Below are 12226 nucleotides of genomic sequence, written 5' to 3'. Positions count from 1 at the left end.
GACTGAGTCCAAATGCTTGGTCCTTCCCTTCCGCAGCTGCGGCCCCTCCCCCAACTGGCCTAGCCGCAGAGGTGGGGAGGGACCCCGGCCTTTCCCCCAAGAGAGGAGAAGGGGGCACTGTGAGCCTCTGCCCACGTCTTCTGCAGGGGCCAGGCCTTTGACCACGGGCCACCCCCTTCCCAACCTCCTGGCTGCCTTTCCTCTTGGAGCAGAGACATCCTGGGCTCAGCTTCATCTCAGAGGAACCTGGAGTTCTCTACCTCGATCATACCACCCTGGCCTGGCCTTTTGTCCCTAGGGCCACCATTGCACAGCACTGGGATGCTTTTCAAGGGCTGTTCTCCCCCACCCTTCTGGCTAGATACCTGGGATGCAGGGTGGGGGGAGTCCTCAGCTTTGCTGTGGGACCTGGTGCTTCCAGCCTCGCTGGCATAGGGCTTTCCGTGGCCGGTGTTCTCTGGGGCCTAGGGTGCTGGTCCAATGGGCCAGAGTCTTTCCCCCTAAGGTTTAGGAAGGCCCGGATCAGGGCTAGACCAGGCTTTTTCAAAGGGCCGAGGTAACCCTGGAAAAAAACCCCAGCCCGTCTTGCCCTCGTCGGTCTTGAATATAAGGCTTCTGTTTTCCATTTTCAAAATTCAGCTTTTGGCTCATCTCAGAGGGGGCCGGGCCGGAGAAAGGGGGTCCGTAGAGTCAACTTGACCTCTCAGAGAGCTGGACCTCCTGCCCGTGGGCCTCGGCTGGCCTCTTTGGTCCTTGCTGTCCCAGAGCGCTGGCCCTAGTCTCCTGGTCCTCCTTATGGAAGGATCTGAGCTCCCCATCTTTACTTCAACGTCTCCCTTTCTCCTATCTGCTTCTGCTCCAACTCTGTCCTCCCCAGCCGAGCCCCGCTTTCCTCACTTTCCTCGTAGAATCCAGGAACACAGCAATCCATATGGAGATTTTTGGGGGGGGGGCAGCTGGGAGTTCTGGACCTGGACAGATGCCTTTCCAAAGCCCCTGTGGGGGGAGATTCCTCCGAGGCCCAGGCTCCACACAGCCCAGCCCACCTTCTCTGCCAGGCTCACAGGGGTAAGGGCATGGGGTGGGGGTGGGGTTGGAGGTCCTCCCTGCCCACTTAATCCCACGCTAACAGGACACTCTCTCTCTCTCCAGGTGGCTTTGATTTTTGTGTCGTGTTTTCTTTTCTCCTCCATCCGAATCGTTTTTTCTCGTTGACTGTTTTTTTTTCTCTCCGCCTCCCGGAAGAAAAAAAAAAAAGAAAAAAAGAAAAAGGAAAAAGCAACCCTCCCAGCCTCATGCTTCTCCTCCTTTTCCTTTTTTTTTTTCCGGCAAGAAGAAAAAAAAGAAACCAAATCTCCTCTCCCCCCCACCTTGCAGTGACTCCCTGCCTGGACCCCCCCCCCACCCCCTCCGGTTCTGCCTGTACCCCATCACCCTCTCTGGTGCCCCCTTCTCTCTTTCTCTCTCTCTCTCTCTCTGTCTCTCTCTCCCCGCCCCTCGTGCCCTCCACCCTCTGTTTCCGGCATCGGGCCCCTCTCCTCAGCTTCCGGGCTGAGGGCTTTCCCCCGATGTCTGTCACAAGTTAAAAAGGGTTTTTAAATTGTGGCAGCAAAAGCTTTTTTCTCCCCTCTCTCTGGCTGATTTTGATGACTTGTGTTTTCTTTGTTTCTTTCCCCTCTTCTTTCTTTTTTCTTCTTCTTCTTCTTCTTCTTTTTTTTTTTTTTTCCTTTCTTTCTTTCTCTCCTTCCCCTTTCCAAGGTCCGGCTCACCTGACGTTAAACAGCGAAGGTATGGTTTGAAGTTCTGGTTTGGATTGGATTGGATTGGATTGCCCCCAACCTGCGCCTGGATTTTCTGTTCCTCCCCCTGTTCTCCTTCCCCGGCCTCCACCTGTCCTGCCTCCTTCCTGCCTTTCCTACCTGCTTCCTCTGTCACGTCTTTATGTTATGTTCCCCCGGGTGCTGGGGTGGGGGCGGGGGGGGGGCCGGCCCCACCCCCCGTCTGTGCTCTCCCCTCCCCCCCACCTTCCCTGATGCGCTCCATCCACCCTCATCGCGCCTTGGTTTCTGACATCAAGAGATGTTTCAACTCCTGCCGTTGTCTCAAGTCGCCTCACCTTTTTGCGTTTTCCTGGTGGCGTATCTTCTTTTTTCCTTCTCATGGTGGTGTTTTATTTCCTTCCACTCATTCTGGTCATTCTTTCTTTTCTGCGGACCCAAATAAAAGAGAAAAAGCATGGGCCGGAGAAAGCCAATCGTAGGCAGCCTCCCTGGCCTCGCCCTGCTGCTGCGGGGATGTCCCCTCTCTCCACGGTGGCAGTGAGGAGGGAAGAGGCAGGGGAAATGGAGGGGCAGGGTGTCCCCTCTCCCACAGCTGTCCCACCGTCCACCCTCACCCACATCTCTTGACTCTGTTTGACAGATGAGGACATTCAGGCCCAGAGAGATGAGGTGACTTATTAGTGATTATGTGGCCTTTAGGTGGTGGTGCCATTGGGGCTGCTTCTTTATTTTTAGCCTCCCTTCAACCAAGTCCCTCCCATCTTTAAAAAGCATCTTTAAAAAGCAACAAGCTTTGTTAAGCAAACCTGACAGCCCAGGGGTCCTGACTGCCGTCCTCCCAGTGCTGACCCCTCCCGGGTGTCCTCGTCATTGATTCTTGAGCTCAGGAATTCTAGACCCTTTTGCACCGCTCCCCATGACGAGGGCAGAGCTCTGTGAGGCCTCATCTTCCATATGGGGTCTGTAGCCTGCAGGTGGGAGAGGCCTGCAGGATGAAGACTGGGCCATAGGGAGAGACTCAGATCTGGAATTGGGGTTGGATTTAAGTCTGGGAAGGTAGGAGCCTGAGATTCTTACAGGGATGTGAAGTTATGGCAACAACTGTGGAGAACGGAGACATCCCAAGGGGGTGGTCAGGACCTGGTCGGTTCCCTCACATCCTTCTTGCCTCTCAAGGCCTGGCTCTGGGGGTGCTGGCTGTGGCTCACCTTTGTCATAGAGAAAGACCTGGAAGATCCAGAACCCCGCCCCCGCCCCTGAAGGGCCCACGGCTCAGGTGTTATTCTAGCTTTTAGTTCTGGGGATTTGGGATTGAGGTGGAATGGGGGCTCAGACACGGACTTTTCAACTCCGTTCTTGAGTGCCCCTCCAGAAGGCATTCTGTGGGGTCTGGCAATAGGCGTGGACACCTGGGAGCCAGACGCTGAGTGCACTAGTCACTGGCAGGGGTGGGTGGAGAGCGCGAGCCAGCCTGGAACCCAGATGCGGTGACGTGCCCGCAGGGGCCTTTGGAGAGGAGGCCCAGGGGTTGATGAGCCCATGGGGGGAAGTGGGAAGCCATCCCTGAGAAAGGCCTTCCCCATGCATGTGATGAGTCCAGCCAGGCAGAACCCCTTTCGGTGTGCATAGCCCTGCTGTAGACACGATTTCAAGGGACAAAGAGCAAACAAATGGTGGCCCTGCCCCTGGGAAGCCCCATGACCTGGTCGGCAAAGAAGGGGACAGAGGTGACATTAAGAGCACTCACGAGTAAGAGAGCCAGGTGTAGACCAAAAGCCAGGTTAGCCTTGAGGATGGGCAGAGGACACAAGAGGTCTTCTTCGGCGTGTGAATCCAGAAGGTTCTGGTGGAGGGGAGACTGTGTCAGGCTTTTGCAGGAGTTGAAGAGCCGCAGCTCAGTCTCTGCAGAGGAAGTGCGATGAGCAAAGATGTGGAGTGGGGAGGAGAGGCAGGGAGAGGCAGGGAGAGGCTGGAGGTGGAGGCCGGGGCCTGCACAGTCCTGAGGGCTGGCCTGTTTGCACGTTCTTGGGACGAAGGAGCTCCTGAACCGGAACCGACAATGGACACTCTTCCCTCCCCGTGGTCTTTCTACCCCTGGGCAAAGAGCAGACCTTGGTGGCTGTGGGTCTCAGGGGTCTGTGGGGTTGATTCGGTTTGTCATCTGGCTCCTTCCCTAGAGGCCCCGAAGCAAGTGAGTCCCCAGAGCAGCACCCCTGCCCCACCGGTACCTCCAAGCAGGACCTCAGCCCCGGAGAGGGCCCTCCATCACCTCGAGGCTGGGGTGGGACTGGCTGGGTAGCCCCCCCCATGCCTGACTCCCCAATTCTGCTTCTCCAGTAGGGTCCTTACTGTTCTCCGAGGGGGGGGCCGGGAGAGGAGGAGCCGGCGATGTGCACCAGCCAACGAAAGGTCAGTGACCCTCCGGTCCCCAGAGAGCCTCGCCCCTTGCAGAACTGCACTTCCTGGCGTTGGGGTGGGGGGTGGGGGCAGCTGAGTCAACACCAGCATGTCCCTTTGTACCGCATCTGAGGTCCACGAAGACTGCTGGGCCTGTCTCTCTGGTGTAAAGGACCACAAACCTTCACTTTTTCCCCAAATCCCAGCCGTCCTAATGACCTTTTTCGAGGACAAAGAGATGTCTTTTTGTGGCAGTTGTTCAGGCCCGTCCCTAGAAAGTACCTGTTTGTCTGGTAGAACGACGGGGAGGCAGGGTACACCCTCCGTTGAACCCTCAAGTTCTGGAAGCCTGCTAGGGGCCCGCCCAGGGGGATTCTGGTTAGGAGATGTGGCATTCGTCTTATGCACGGGTCACCTAAGTGAACCTTCACAACCTTCTGCGGAAGGGCTCATTGCCCTTGGTTTACAGATGCAGAAACGGACGCTCGCCAACCCCCTGAGACCAGCACGGGGCCTTTTAGCCTGTGTCAGGGCTATGGGTTTTAAGCTCCTTTTTCTCCCCGAGCCTGCCTCTCTTGGAGTCTCTTTCCTAGGTAGTTTATGGGCAGTTAGCCACCGTCAAGGGGCTCCCGCGGGTGCCAAGCCCTGGGGCTATCGAATCCCGCCCGCGTTCTGTGGTACGTGCCGTTCTGTCGGCCTGGATTTCTGCCATCCCTCCTTTCTTCCCCAACTATCTGGTATCTCTTTCAGCCGACTCTTGACAAAGCAGCCAGGCCATCCACACTGGAAGTCTCCCCTGAACTCCCCAAGCAAACCCAGACACCGCTCGGTGTCCCCTTGGTCCACACGTCCGTTTTATCGCTCGCCACCCTGCCTCCTAACTGTCACTTCACCTGTTTGCCTCTCCCAGCCGACTGAGCTCCCTGGGGACAGCGATTGGGTGTTTTCATTTGGACACCCTCCCCGGTGCTTCCACACAGCTCCCGGCACATGTGTAGGCATGTGCTTGGCAAATTTATTTTCGATGGGTGAATGGTCTCTGTTGTCAAGGGGCTCACTGACATTCCAACGAATGGCTACAAGAAAGTGTGGTACATGCAAGGTGTAGGAAAAGTGCAGACTTTGTCCAGGGGAGTTAATTTATTCATTGGTCTCGAGAGTAAGAGGTAGCGCGCGCGCGCACAAACACACACACACACACACACACACACACACACACACACACGCAGAAAGTTACCAGTGCAAGAGTCATTTGTTAGTCGAATAGTTTATAGTTTATGAAGCTTCATTCCATCTGTTCTCTTTCTAGATGCCACAGCAGCCCGCGAGGTAGGTCGGTGGTTAGCTCCTTTGTCCAGAGGAGAGAGCTGCGGCTTAGAGATCCGCCTTTTGGTCAAGGTCACCAAGCTGGTGGAAGAGGCAGCATTAGTGCCCAGGCCTTTTTTCTCACATCACACTTCCTCTCAAGGGAGCAGTACAAGATGTTACTAGGCAGTAAGTGCCAAATGAGCAGAACAGACAGCTGTAGTGCTGGAGAGTAGGGAGGGGCAGAAGGGGGCTGGAGACCTTCCCAGAGGAGGGCTCCGAGCCGGGCCTGGAAATGAGGCAGCTGCTCTGGTCCTCATGGCTCTTAGAAGTCCAGGACCACAACAACTGGTTTCTGGCCACATTCAGCTTGGCTGGGGGCACTTGGGCTCCGTAGTCCCTGACCATGGGAGGTGAACAAGTGTCAGCCCTGATCCCCCCCTTCCTGTGCAAGAGGGGGCGGTGGAGGGTAGGGGGCGCTGCGATTGTTTCTCTAGTGCTGCCGGGAGTTGTAGTTCCCTGGGTGGTGTGCGTGGGATGGTGGGGGAGAGCGCCCCCTGGTGCTTTGGGTCTGGCTCCTCTGAGCGCCCTGGGGCAGGGCAGTCCCCCAATCCTTACCGCGAGTGTCCCCCACCCCCCCCTCCAGCGATCCCTTGAAGTCCTGCTGCCCTCCTCCCCCTTCAGGGTCTGTCTCTGTCCTTCCCACCATCTTTGGGCTGTCCTGTTCACCTTCGCTCTTGTCTATCCCTCTCCTCAAATTCTTTCCCTCTGTCTCTGGCTGCTCCAAGCCTCTTTCTGTCTCTGGGCCCGTCCGGGTCTCTGACGGCAACGGGAATGGGAGAACGCGTAGACTGCGGCTCCGCGACTGGCTTCGCCTCCTCTCCTAGGAGATCCGAGGCAGAGCCCAGAGGAATCAAAGGATGGCCTCGTTTCTTCATTTCGCCTTGGCAGCTGTGGTCCAGCCCCTGGCCCTCCTCTCTGGTCTCTTTTGTTCTGTCCCAATCACTTCTTCACGTGATTGTTCTATCCTTTCTTTCCGTTTGACTCTCCTTCGAATGATCGTTTGTTCCTTTGCCGCAAAGGTGAGGGAATGGGAGAGGAGGCCTGGCTTCTGGGAGGGACTAGGACGTGTGGCAAAGCCAAGGTCAAACATGTTCCTTTCTCTGGTCCTCCGGCCCCCTGGCTCTGCCGGTGCCTGGGCAGCAGGCCTGGTTGCTATGGAAACGGCCAGGCCTTGAGAAAGCCTTGGCTTCCATTCCCTAGAGGTCCCTGTCCCCCTTTCCTTGCTGGCCCTCTTCCTTCCTGTCCCCTCCAGGCTTGCTCCTTGTCTTTAACCAGACTTCTCCTCTCCACCACCTCTTGGTCCCTCGGTGCTCCGAGCCGGCTCCCATTTCCCTTCTGTCCCCAACGGCCATCCTTCCCCCTCTCCGTGGCCTCCCTCTGCATCGCCCTTCTTCCTCACTGGCCCTTGCTGTCTCTGCTTGATTCCCTTTTGCTTCCTGGCCCTTCTTGCTGGAGCCCGAAGGTAGGCAGAGCGGGGTTCTGCCCGTGCCCCCACCAGCCTCGCTGCCCCGTGGCCTCAGGAAACCGGGCCTTGCCAGCTGCAGCGAGCGCGGTGCCAGGCTCTGGGGCAGCAGCTGGTGCCTTGGCATCCGGAGGCAGTGAGGACAGCCTCCGGGCAGGCTGCCCGGAGGGAGAGAAGCGGGGCTGTTGTGTGCTGGGGAAGGGCATCCGCAGAGAGTGCACCCGGGGAGCCGCGGCTTCCACACGTGGCGCTTGCCACCGTGGCCTGGCTCACGGGAGTGCAGGTGTCTTCTGAGGGCTGTGCGTGCGCCCCGGCCTTGCACCCTGCTCCTTCCTGGGCCTGGGGGCCTGTACTGAGAGCCCCCGCGCTCCATAGAGACTTTGTGCGGGCAGTCCTCACGCGCACCCACGCTGTGCGGTGAGCGGGACGAGCCATCACCGTGCTGCTGTCTGTTGGGGACAAGTGAGTCGCTGTTGTGGTCCAGGTCCTCTGCTCTGCCCTCGGCCCGTGTCCCCTTCTCGTCCCGCTTTGTGTGCTCTAGCTGGTGAAGTTGTCGGGCTACGACCCCAGCTTTCCTCCACAGGCTGTTGCTGTCCTGTCACTCGTCACCCGCTTACCGAACGCTACAAATCCCTAAGGCCCTTTCGGTCACGTTGCTTCTGCTTGGCAAGTGCCCGCGGAGGGAGCCCCGTGCGGGGTGCTGATGGGCACACGCATACACACACATGCACGCACACGTGCACAAACCCTAGCCACCTGCTGGCGCTCAGGGCTCCCACCCCTGCCCTCTGGGACCTCAGAGGCTCCCGCCTCGGGCCTGTCTGCACCGCCCTCTCAGGCTGGACTAGAACACGGGGCTGGGGAAGATAACCGGCACGATGGCCGTCGGAACCAGCCACACCCGGTGGCCCACTGCTGCCCGGTGCACATCGCTGTCACGTGCATCCCCTTCCCGTGTGTCTTCCCGATGCCTTACCCCACCCCACCGCTTCCCTGTCCTCCTTTTCTGCTCCCTGTTGCCCAACTGGCCTGCCGGTCCCATCCCCCACGTGAGGCCTGCAACTGTCCCGGGGGCACTGAGAATGACCTTCACCAGACAGGAGGCAGGAGTGGGAGGTGGGCTGCACTCAGGAGACCCTCGGTGCCCCCCCAAACAGGGGAGGCGCTCCACGGGGAAGTCGGGAGGCGCCCCTCTTTTCTCTTCCACATCCCTTTGTTAAAACCACGGAGGGGACGGAGAGTGGGCCAGGGAGGAGACAGCGAGAACGTCTGCTTTGCCTGCCCCGTGGCAGCTGAATTGTCAGCTGTCAGCGTGAGAGCCATTTAGCAGCCTCCCGCTTTGGAAATGGACACGGGGAAGTTGCTTTCTGACAGGAAAGACGGCCGGGTGCAGAGAGGAGGGTGGGCAGGCTGCGAAGGGGTGGGGGGAAGAGGGCCTGACGCCCGCGCCAGGGCTGCCGGAGGGGCAGGGGGAGGTCTGGCGCGCCCCACCCCACTCAGCCTCTCCCGTTTCCCCACGCCACGGTGTCCAGGCAAGGAGGAGTTTGTGGCGACCTTCAAAGGAAACGAGTTCTTCTGCTACGACCTGTCCCACAACCCCATCCAGAGCAGCACGGACGAGATCACGCTGGCCTTCCGCACCCTGCAGCGCAACGGGCTGATGTTGCACACGGGCAAGTCGGCCGACTATGTCAACCTGTCCCTCAAGTCCGGGGCCGTCTGGCTGGTCATCAACCTGGGCTCAGGAGCCTTCGAGGCCCTTGTGGAACCTGTCAACGGCAAGTTCAACGACAACGCCTGGCACGACGTCCGGGTCACCCGAAACCTGCGCCAGGTAGGGGGAGCAAGAAGAAGGCCGGGGGCCGGCTGTGTCTGGGGCCCAACGGGGGTGGGGACAGAGGGCAGCCTGGCACGGGGTTGTCAGGGGCCCGGCAGCCAGGTGTGGTTCTGGAGAAGTTCAAGGCTCGGGCTGTGAGGGCCTGGGAGTGCGGGGGCAGCGGGCAGGATGCAGGCACCAGGAAGCCAAGTTCAGGGGACGCCGTGGGGCAGGAGCCTGAAGGAAGGGGAAGGGTCTGGCTCACACCAGTGGGGTGACTAGGGTTTCAAGGGTTGGGGGCTGAGAAGTCAGGTGACCTGGCAAGAGGGCCTTTCGGATTGGCCGAGTAGCTGTGGGTATCCTGACTCTAGGGCAGCAAGGCGCAGATGAAAGCCTGGGGTAGTGTAGGGACAGGGTGTGGCTTGCCCTCAGGCGGGACCTTTCCAGGGCAGAGGCAGGGGTGTGGTGGCGAGGCAGAGGTGCAGCAGGCGTGAGGGAGCACACGCTCAGCCCCACCTCACTCTGGGCAGCACGCCCCTTTCTCCTCTCCCTCCCTGGCTGCCCCAGCAATCCGTGGTTATCTTGCCGTGGCTCCCAGGCCCCTTGCAGGAGCCCGGACGGGACTCTCGGGTCAGCCTCTTGCAGGAGGGACGAGACTCTTCTCTGCGGTGTCTCCTCAGCCCCCGCTCCTAGACTGGCCGCTTGGCGAGGGCCTCAGTCTGTCCTCTGAGTAGTGGCCTCTCCACCATTTCTAAGGCCCAGGGAGGCTAGAGCAGGTGAGGCCATGTCTCTGGCCTTGGCAGTGACCGCCCCCCCCCCCGCCCCCGCCCTGGCCCAGCTTGTTTCCAGCCCTGACAAGCTCCTGCCTCGAGCAGAGTCCAAGCCAGACCCTTGTTGAGGGGTCCCTGTGTATCCAGGTGGTACCTGTCTCTACCTCCTGGCTCCTTTCTCTGTTCGCTCAGGCAGGGCCCAGGGGGCCAGCCTCCCGCCGGTCCGTTTCTCTTGGGTTCACCACTTTGTCTCACAGCCTGTGGCAGGGAAGTGTCTTCCAGCTGCATTGCCAGCAGGCTGAGTGCCACCAGCAACGTGGAACGTCTCTGTCCCCGGAGGCACGGCTGCTGCCGGGTTAGGCCTTCTCCTTCCCTCTACTGCCTCGTTCTGGCTCTCCACTCTCTCTCCTTGTCTTGGTCCTCGCTGTCGTCGTCGCCCTCCTCCTCCTCCTCCTCCTCCTCCTCCTCCTCCTCCTCCTCCCCTTCCCCTTCCCCCCATCGAAAGGCTCCTTGATGGGAGTCGGGATTCTGGCTGCTGTCACACTTCCTACCTGTTCTCCACCCCCAGTGGGTGATGATCTAATGGGGAATCCTCCTCATTTAGTGCCTTCCCCCCTGCCGGGAGGACTCTGGGACTAACCCTGCCTGCTGCCACCTGTCGTGGGCTCCTCTCCACGTGCCTATTCTCCGTGCCCCCCCCTGCCCGGGGGCGGGGGGACCCTCCTCGCTGCAGTCTCTCTCTCTTCTTGTCACATTGTTCTCCGATCCCGTCAGAGGGCTGTCCTGTGTTGTCACTGTTATCTGAGCAAACCCGAGTGCATCGTGCCCACCTGTCATACTTGCGGGAGAGGGCGGGGGGGGGGGGTTGCTTCTGTGCCCCTTGCTGGTTTTCCCTCCGCTGGACGGGTGCTGTCACTACTGACAAACCAGCGGGGAAAAGAGGGGGAGAAAAGACAGTCTCTTCTCTCCCAGCTCTGCTCTCGAGGAGTCAGGATGAGTCTGTTAAAAGTTAGCAGAGCAAAGCTCGTGCGCGCGCCCGCTGAGCAGCAGGGTCCTGAAAAATTCTAGGACCTTGCGGAACACCAAGAGGAGGGGAAGGTCTGCGGCTCCGGGGGCGGCAGGAAAGCCACCCAGAGGGGATGAAGCCTGGCCTCAGCAGCACCGAGCGTGGACAGCGACCCGTGGTGTCCTCCTTGTGGGGCTCCCAGAGTTGAGGGCTCAAGCTGGGAACTGCTGGGAACCACTTCCTTCTGGCCTCTTGTACGATGAGTCAGAGCAGAGCCCGGTCATGGTGACCTGAACACAGGCCTTCAGGGCCAAAGAGGGTGTCCGCTTGAAGGCTTTGATTGAGAGCACTCTTGAGGAAGGGTTTCTGGAGGGATTTGTTGGACTCTAGTCCACACCCAGAAACGCGAGGTGCCATTCTGTTTCGGCCCTTGTGACCATCACCGGGAAGGTCAGCCTCGGGGCTGTGGTCTGGGTTCATCATCCTCACTCAAGGTCTAGCCTGCGGCCGAGTACTTCCTCACCAGGCCCTTGGAGCCCCTGCCCGTTTTTCAGGGCTTCTAAGAATAATTTACTGGGTCCTGTTGTCTCTAGAGCAGTGGTTCCTAACCAAGGACGGCGTGCCCCCTCGGGCCCCCTTAGGAGACCCTGCGTTCTAGCCCTTGATAGGGTTAGAAGGATCGTATTCCTTCCGTGTGCTCCATATTGCATTCATTTCTTCTCTCTCTCTTTTTAAAAAAAAAATTTTTTTTAATGTGTATTCATTTTTGAGAGACAGAGCATGAGGGGGGAGGGGCAGAGAGAGAGGGAGGCACAGAATGTGAAACAGGCTCCAGGCTCCAAGCTGTCAGCACAGAGCCTGACGTGGGGCTGGAACTCACGAACTGAGAGATCATGACCTGAGCTGAAGTCAGTCGCTTAACCGACTGAGCCACGCAGGCGCCCCCATGTTTATTTATTTTTGAGACAGAGCATGAGCGGGGGAGGGGCAGAGAGAGAAGGAAATACAGAATATGAAGCCGGCTCCGGGCTCTGAGCCGTCAGCACAGAGCCCGACGCGGGGCTCGAACTCGCAAACTGCCAGATCATGACCTGAGCCACCCGGGCGCCACCCCCCCCCCCCATATTCCCATTCTTATCAGTGAGCAAGTCGAGACTCAGCAGGTTACAGAACTTGCCCAACGTTATCCAGTTAGGAAGAGGTAGAATTGGAAAGTCTGTCTGACTTTGCAGCCGCGCCCATCTCTCTGCCTCCCAAGGAGAGCCCGGCCGCTGTAATTGGTGTGAAATACAAAGGCGGCTCTACTATGTGATTTGTCTTGTGGATCTGCCCTTCTTGGATGTTCCCAACTCTTGAGACCGTCTGAGTGTTCTGCTCGTCTCTCTGAAAAATGGGCCCCCTCAAGCCCTGAGCAGAGCGAGCGCCTCTTCTCTGTCCCGAGCTTCTCCTGCCCAAGCTCCACGAAGATGGCCTTCATCCGGATTTTTGCGATTTGAGTGTATAATCCTGGTCTTGGCTTTCTTGAGGGGCTGGAGCGACGGGCAGAGTTGAGAGTGGAGAAGGGGGGTAGATTACCACTGGATATTATTATGACTGACCTCTCCCCTCTGTGACTTAATGACTTGA

The 12226-nt window shown here is 58.8% G+C and overlaps 1 protein-coding gene across 1 annotated transcript in view; it reads left to right on the top strand.

Moving 5' to 3' along the window:
• The first annotated feature begins 1010 nt into the window (after positions 1 to 1010).
• The window catches only part of NRXN2 (neurexin 2), a 79973-nt gene continuing 68757 nt past the window's right edge, over positions 1011 to 12226 (top strand). Inside the window, exons 1-4 of the mRNA XM_042905340.1 lie at positions 1011 to 1068; positions 1759 to 1788; positions 4122 to 4190; positions 8541 to 8842. Of these exons, the coding sequence (XP_042761274.1) occupies positions 8669 to 8842 (174 nt within the window). The 5' untranslated portion in view covers positions 1011 to 1068; positions 1759 to 1788; positions 4122 to 4190; positions 8541 to 8668. The remainder of the gene's footprint in view (positions 1069 to 1758; positions 1789 to 4121; positions 4191 to 8540; positions 8843 to 12226) is intronic.

Source organism: Panthera leo, chromosome D1 (assembly GCF_018350215.1).
Source record: "Panthera leo isolate Ple1 chromosome D1, P.leo_Ple1_pat1.1, whole genome shotgun sequence".
In the NCBI taxonomy this organism is placed as follows: domain Eukaryota; kingdom Metazoa; phylum Chordata; class Mammalia; order Carnivora; family Felidae; genus Panthera; species Panthera leo.
Note: the sequence above shows the minus strand (reverse complement) of the source record. Positions and strands in the feature narration are given on the sequence as shown.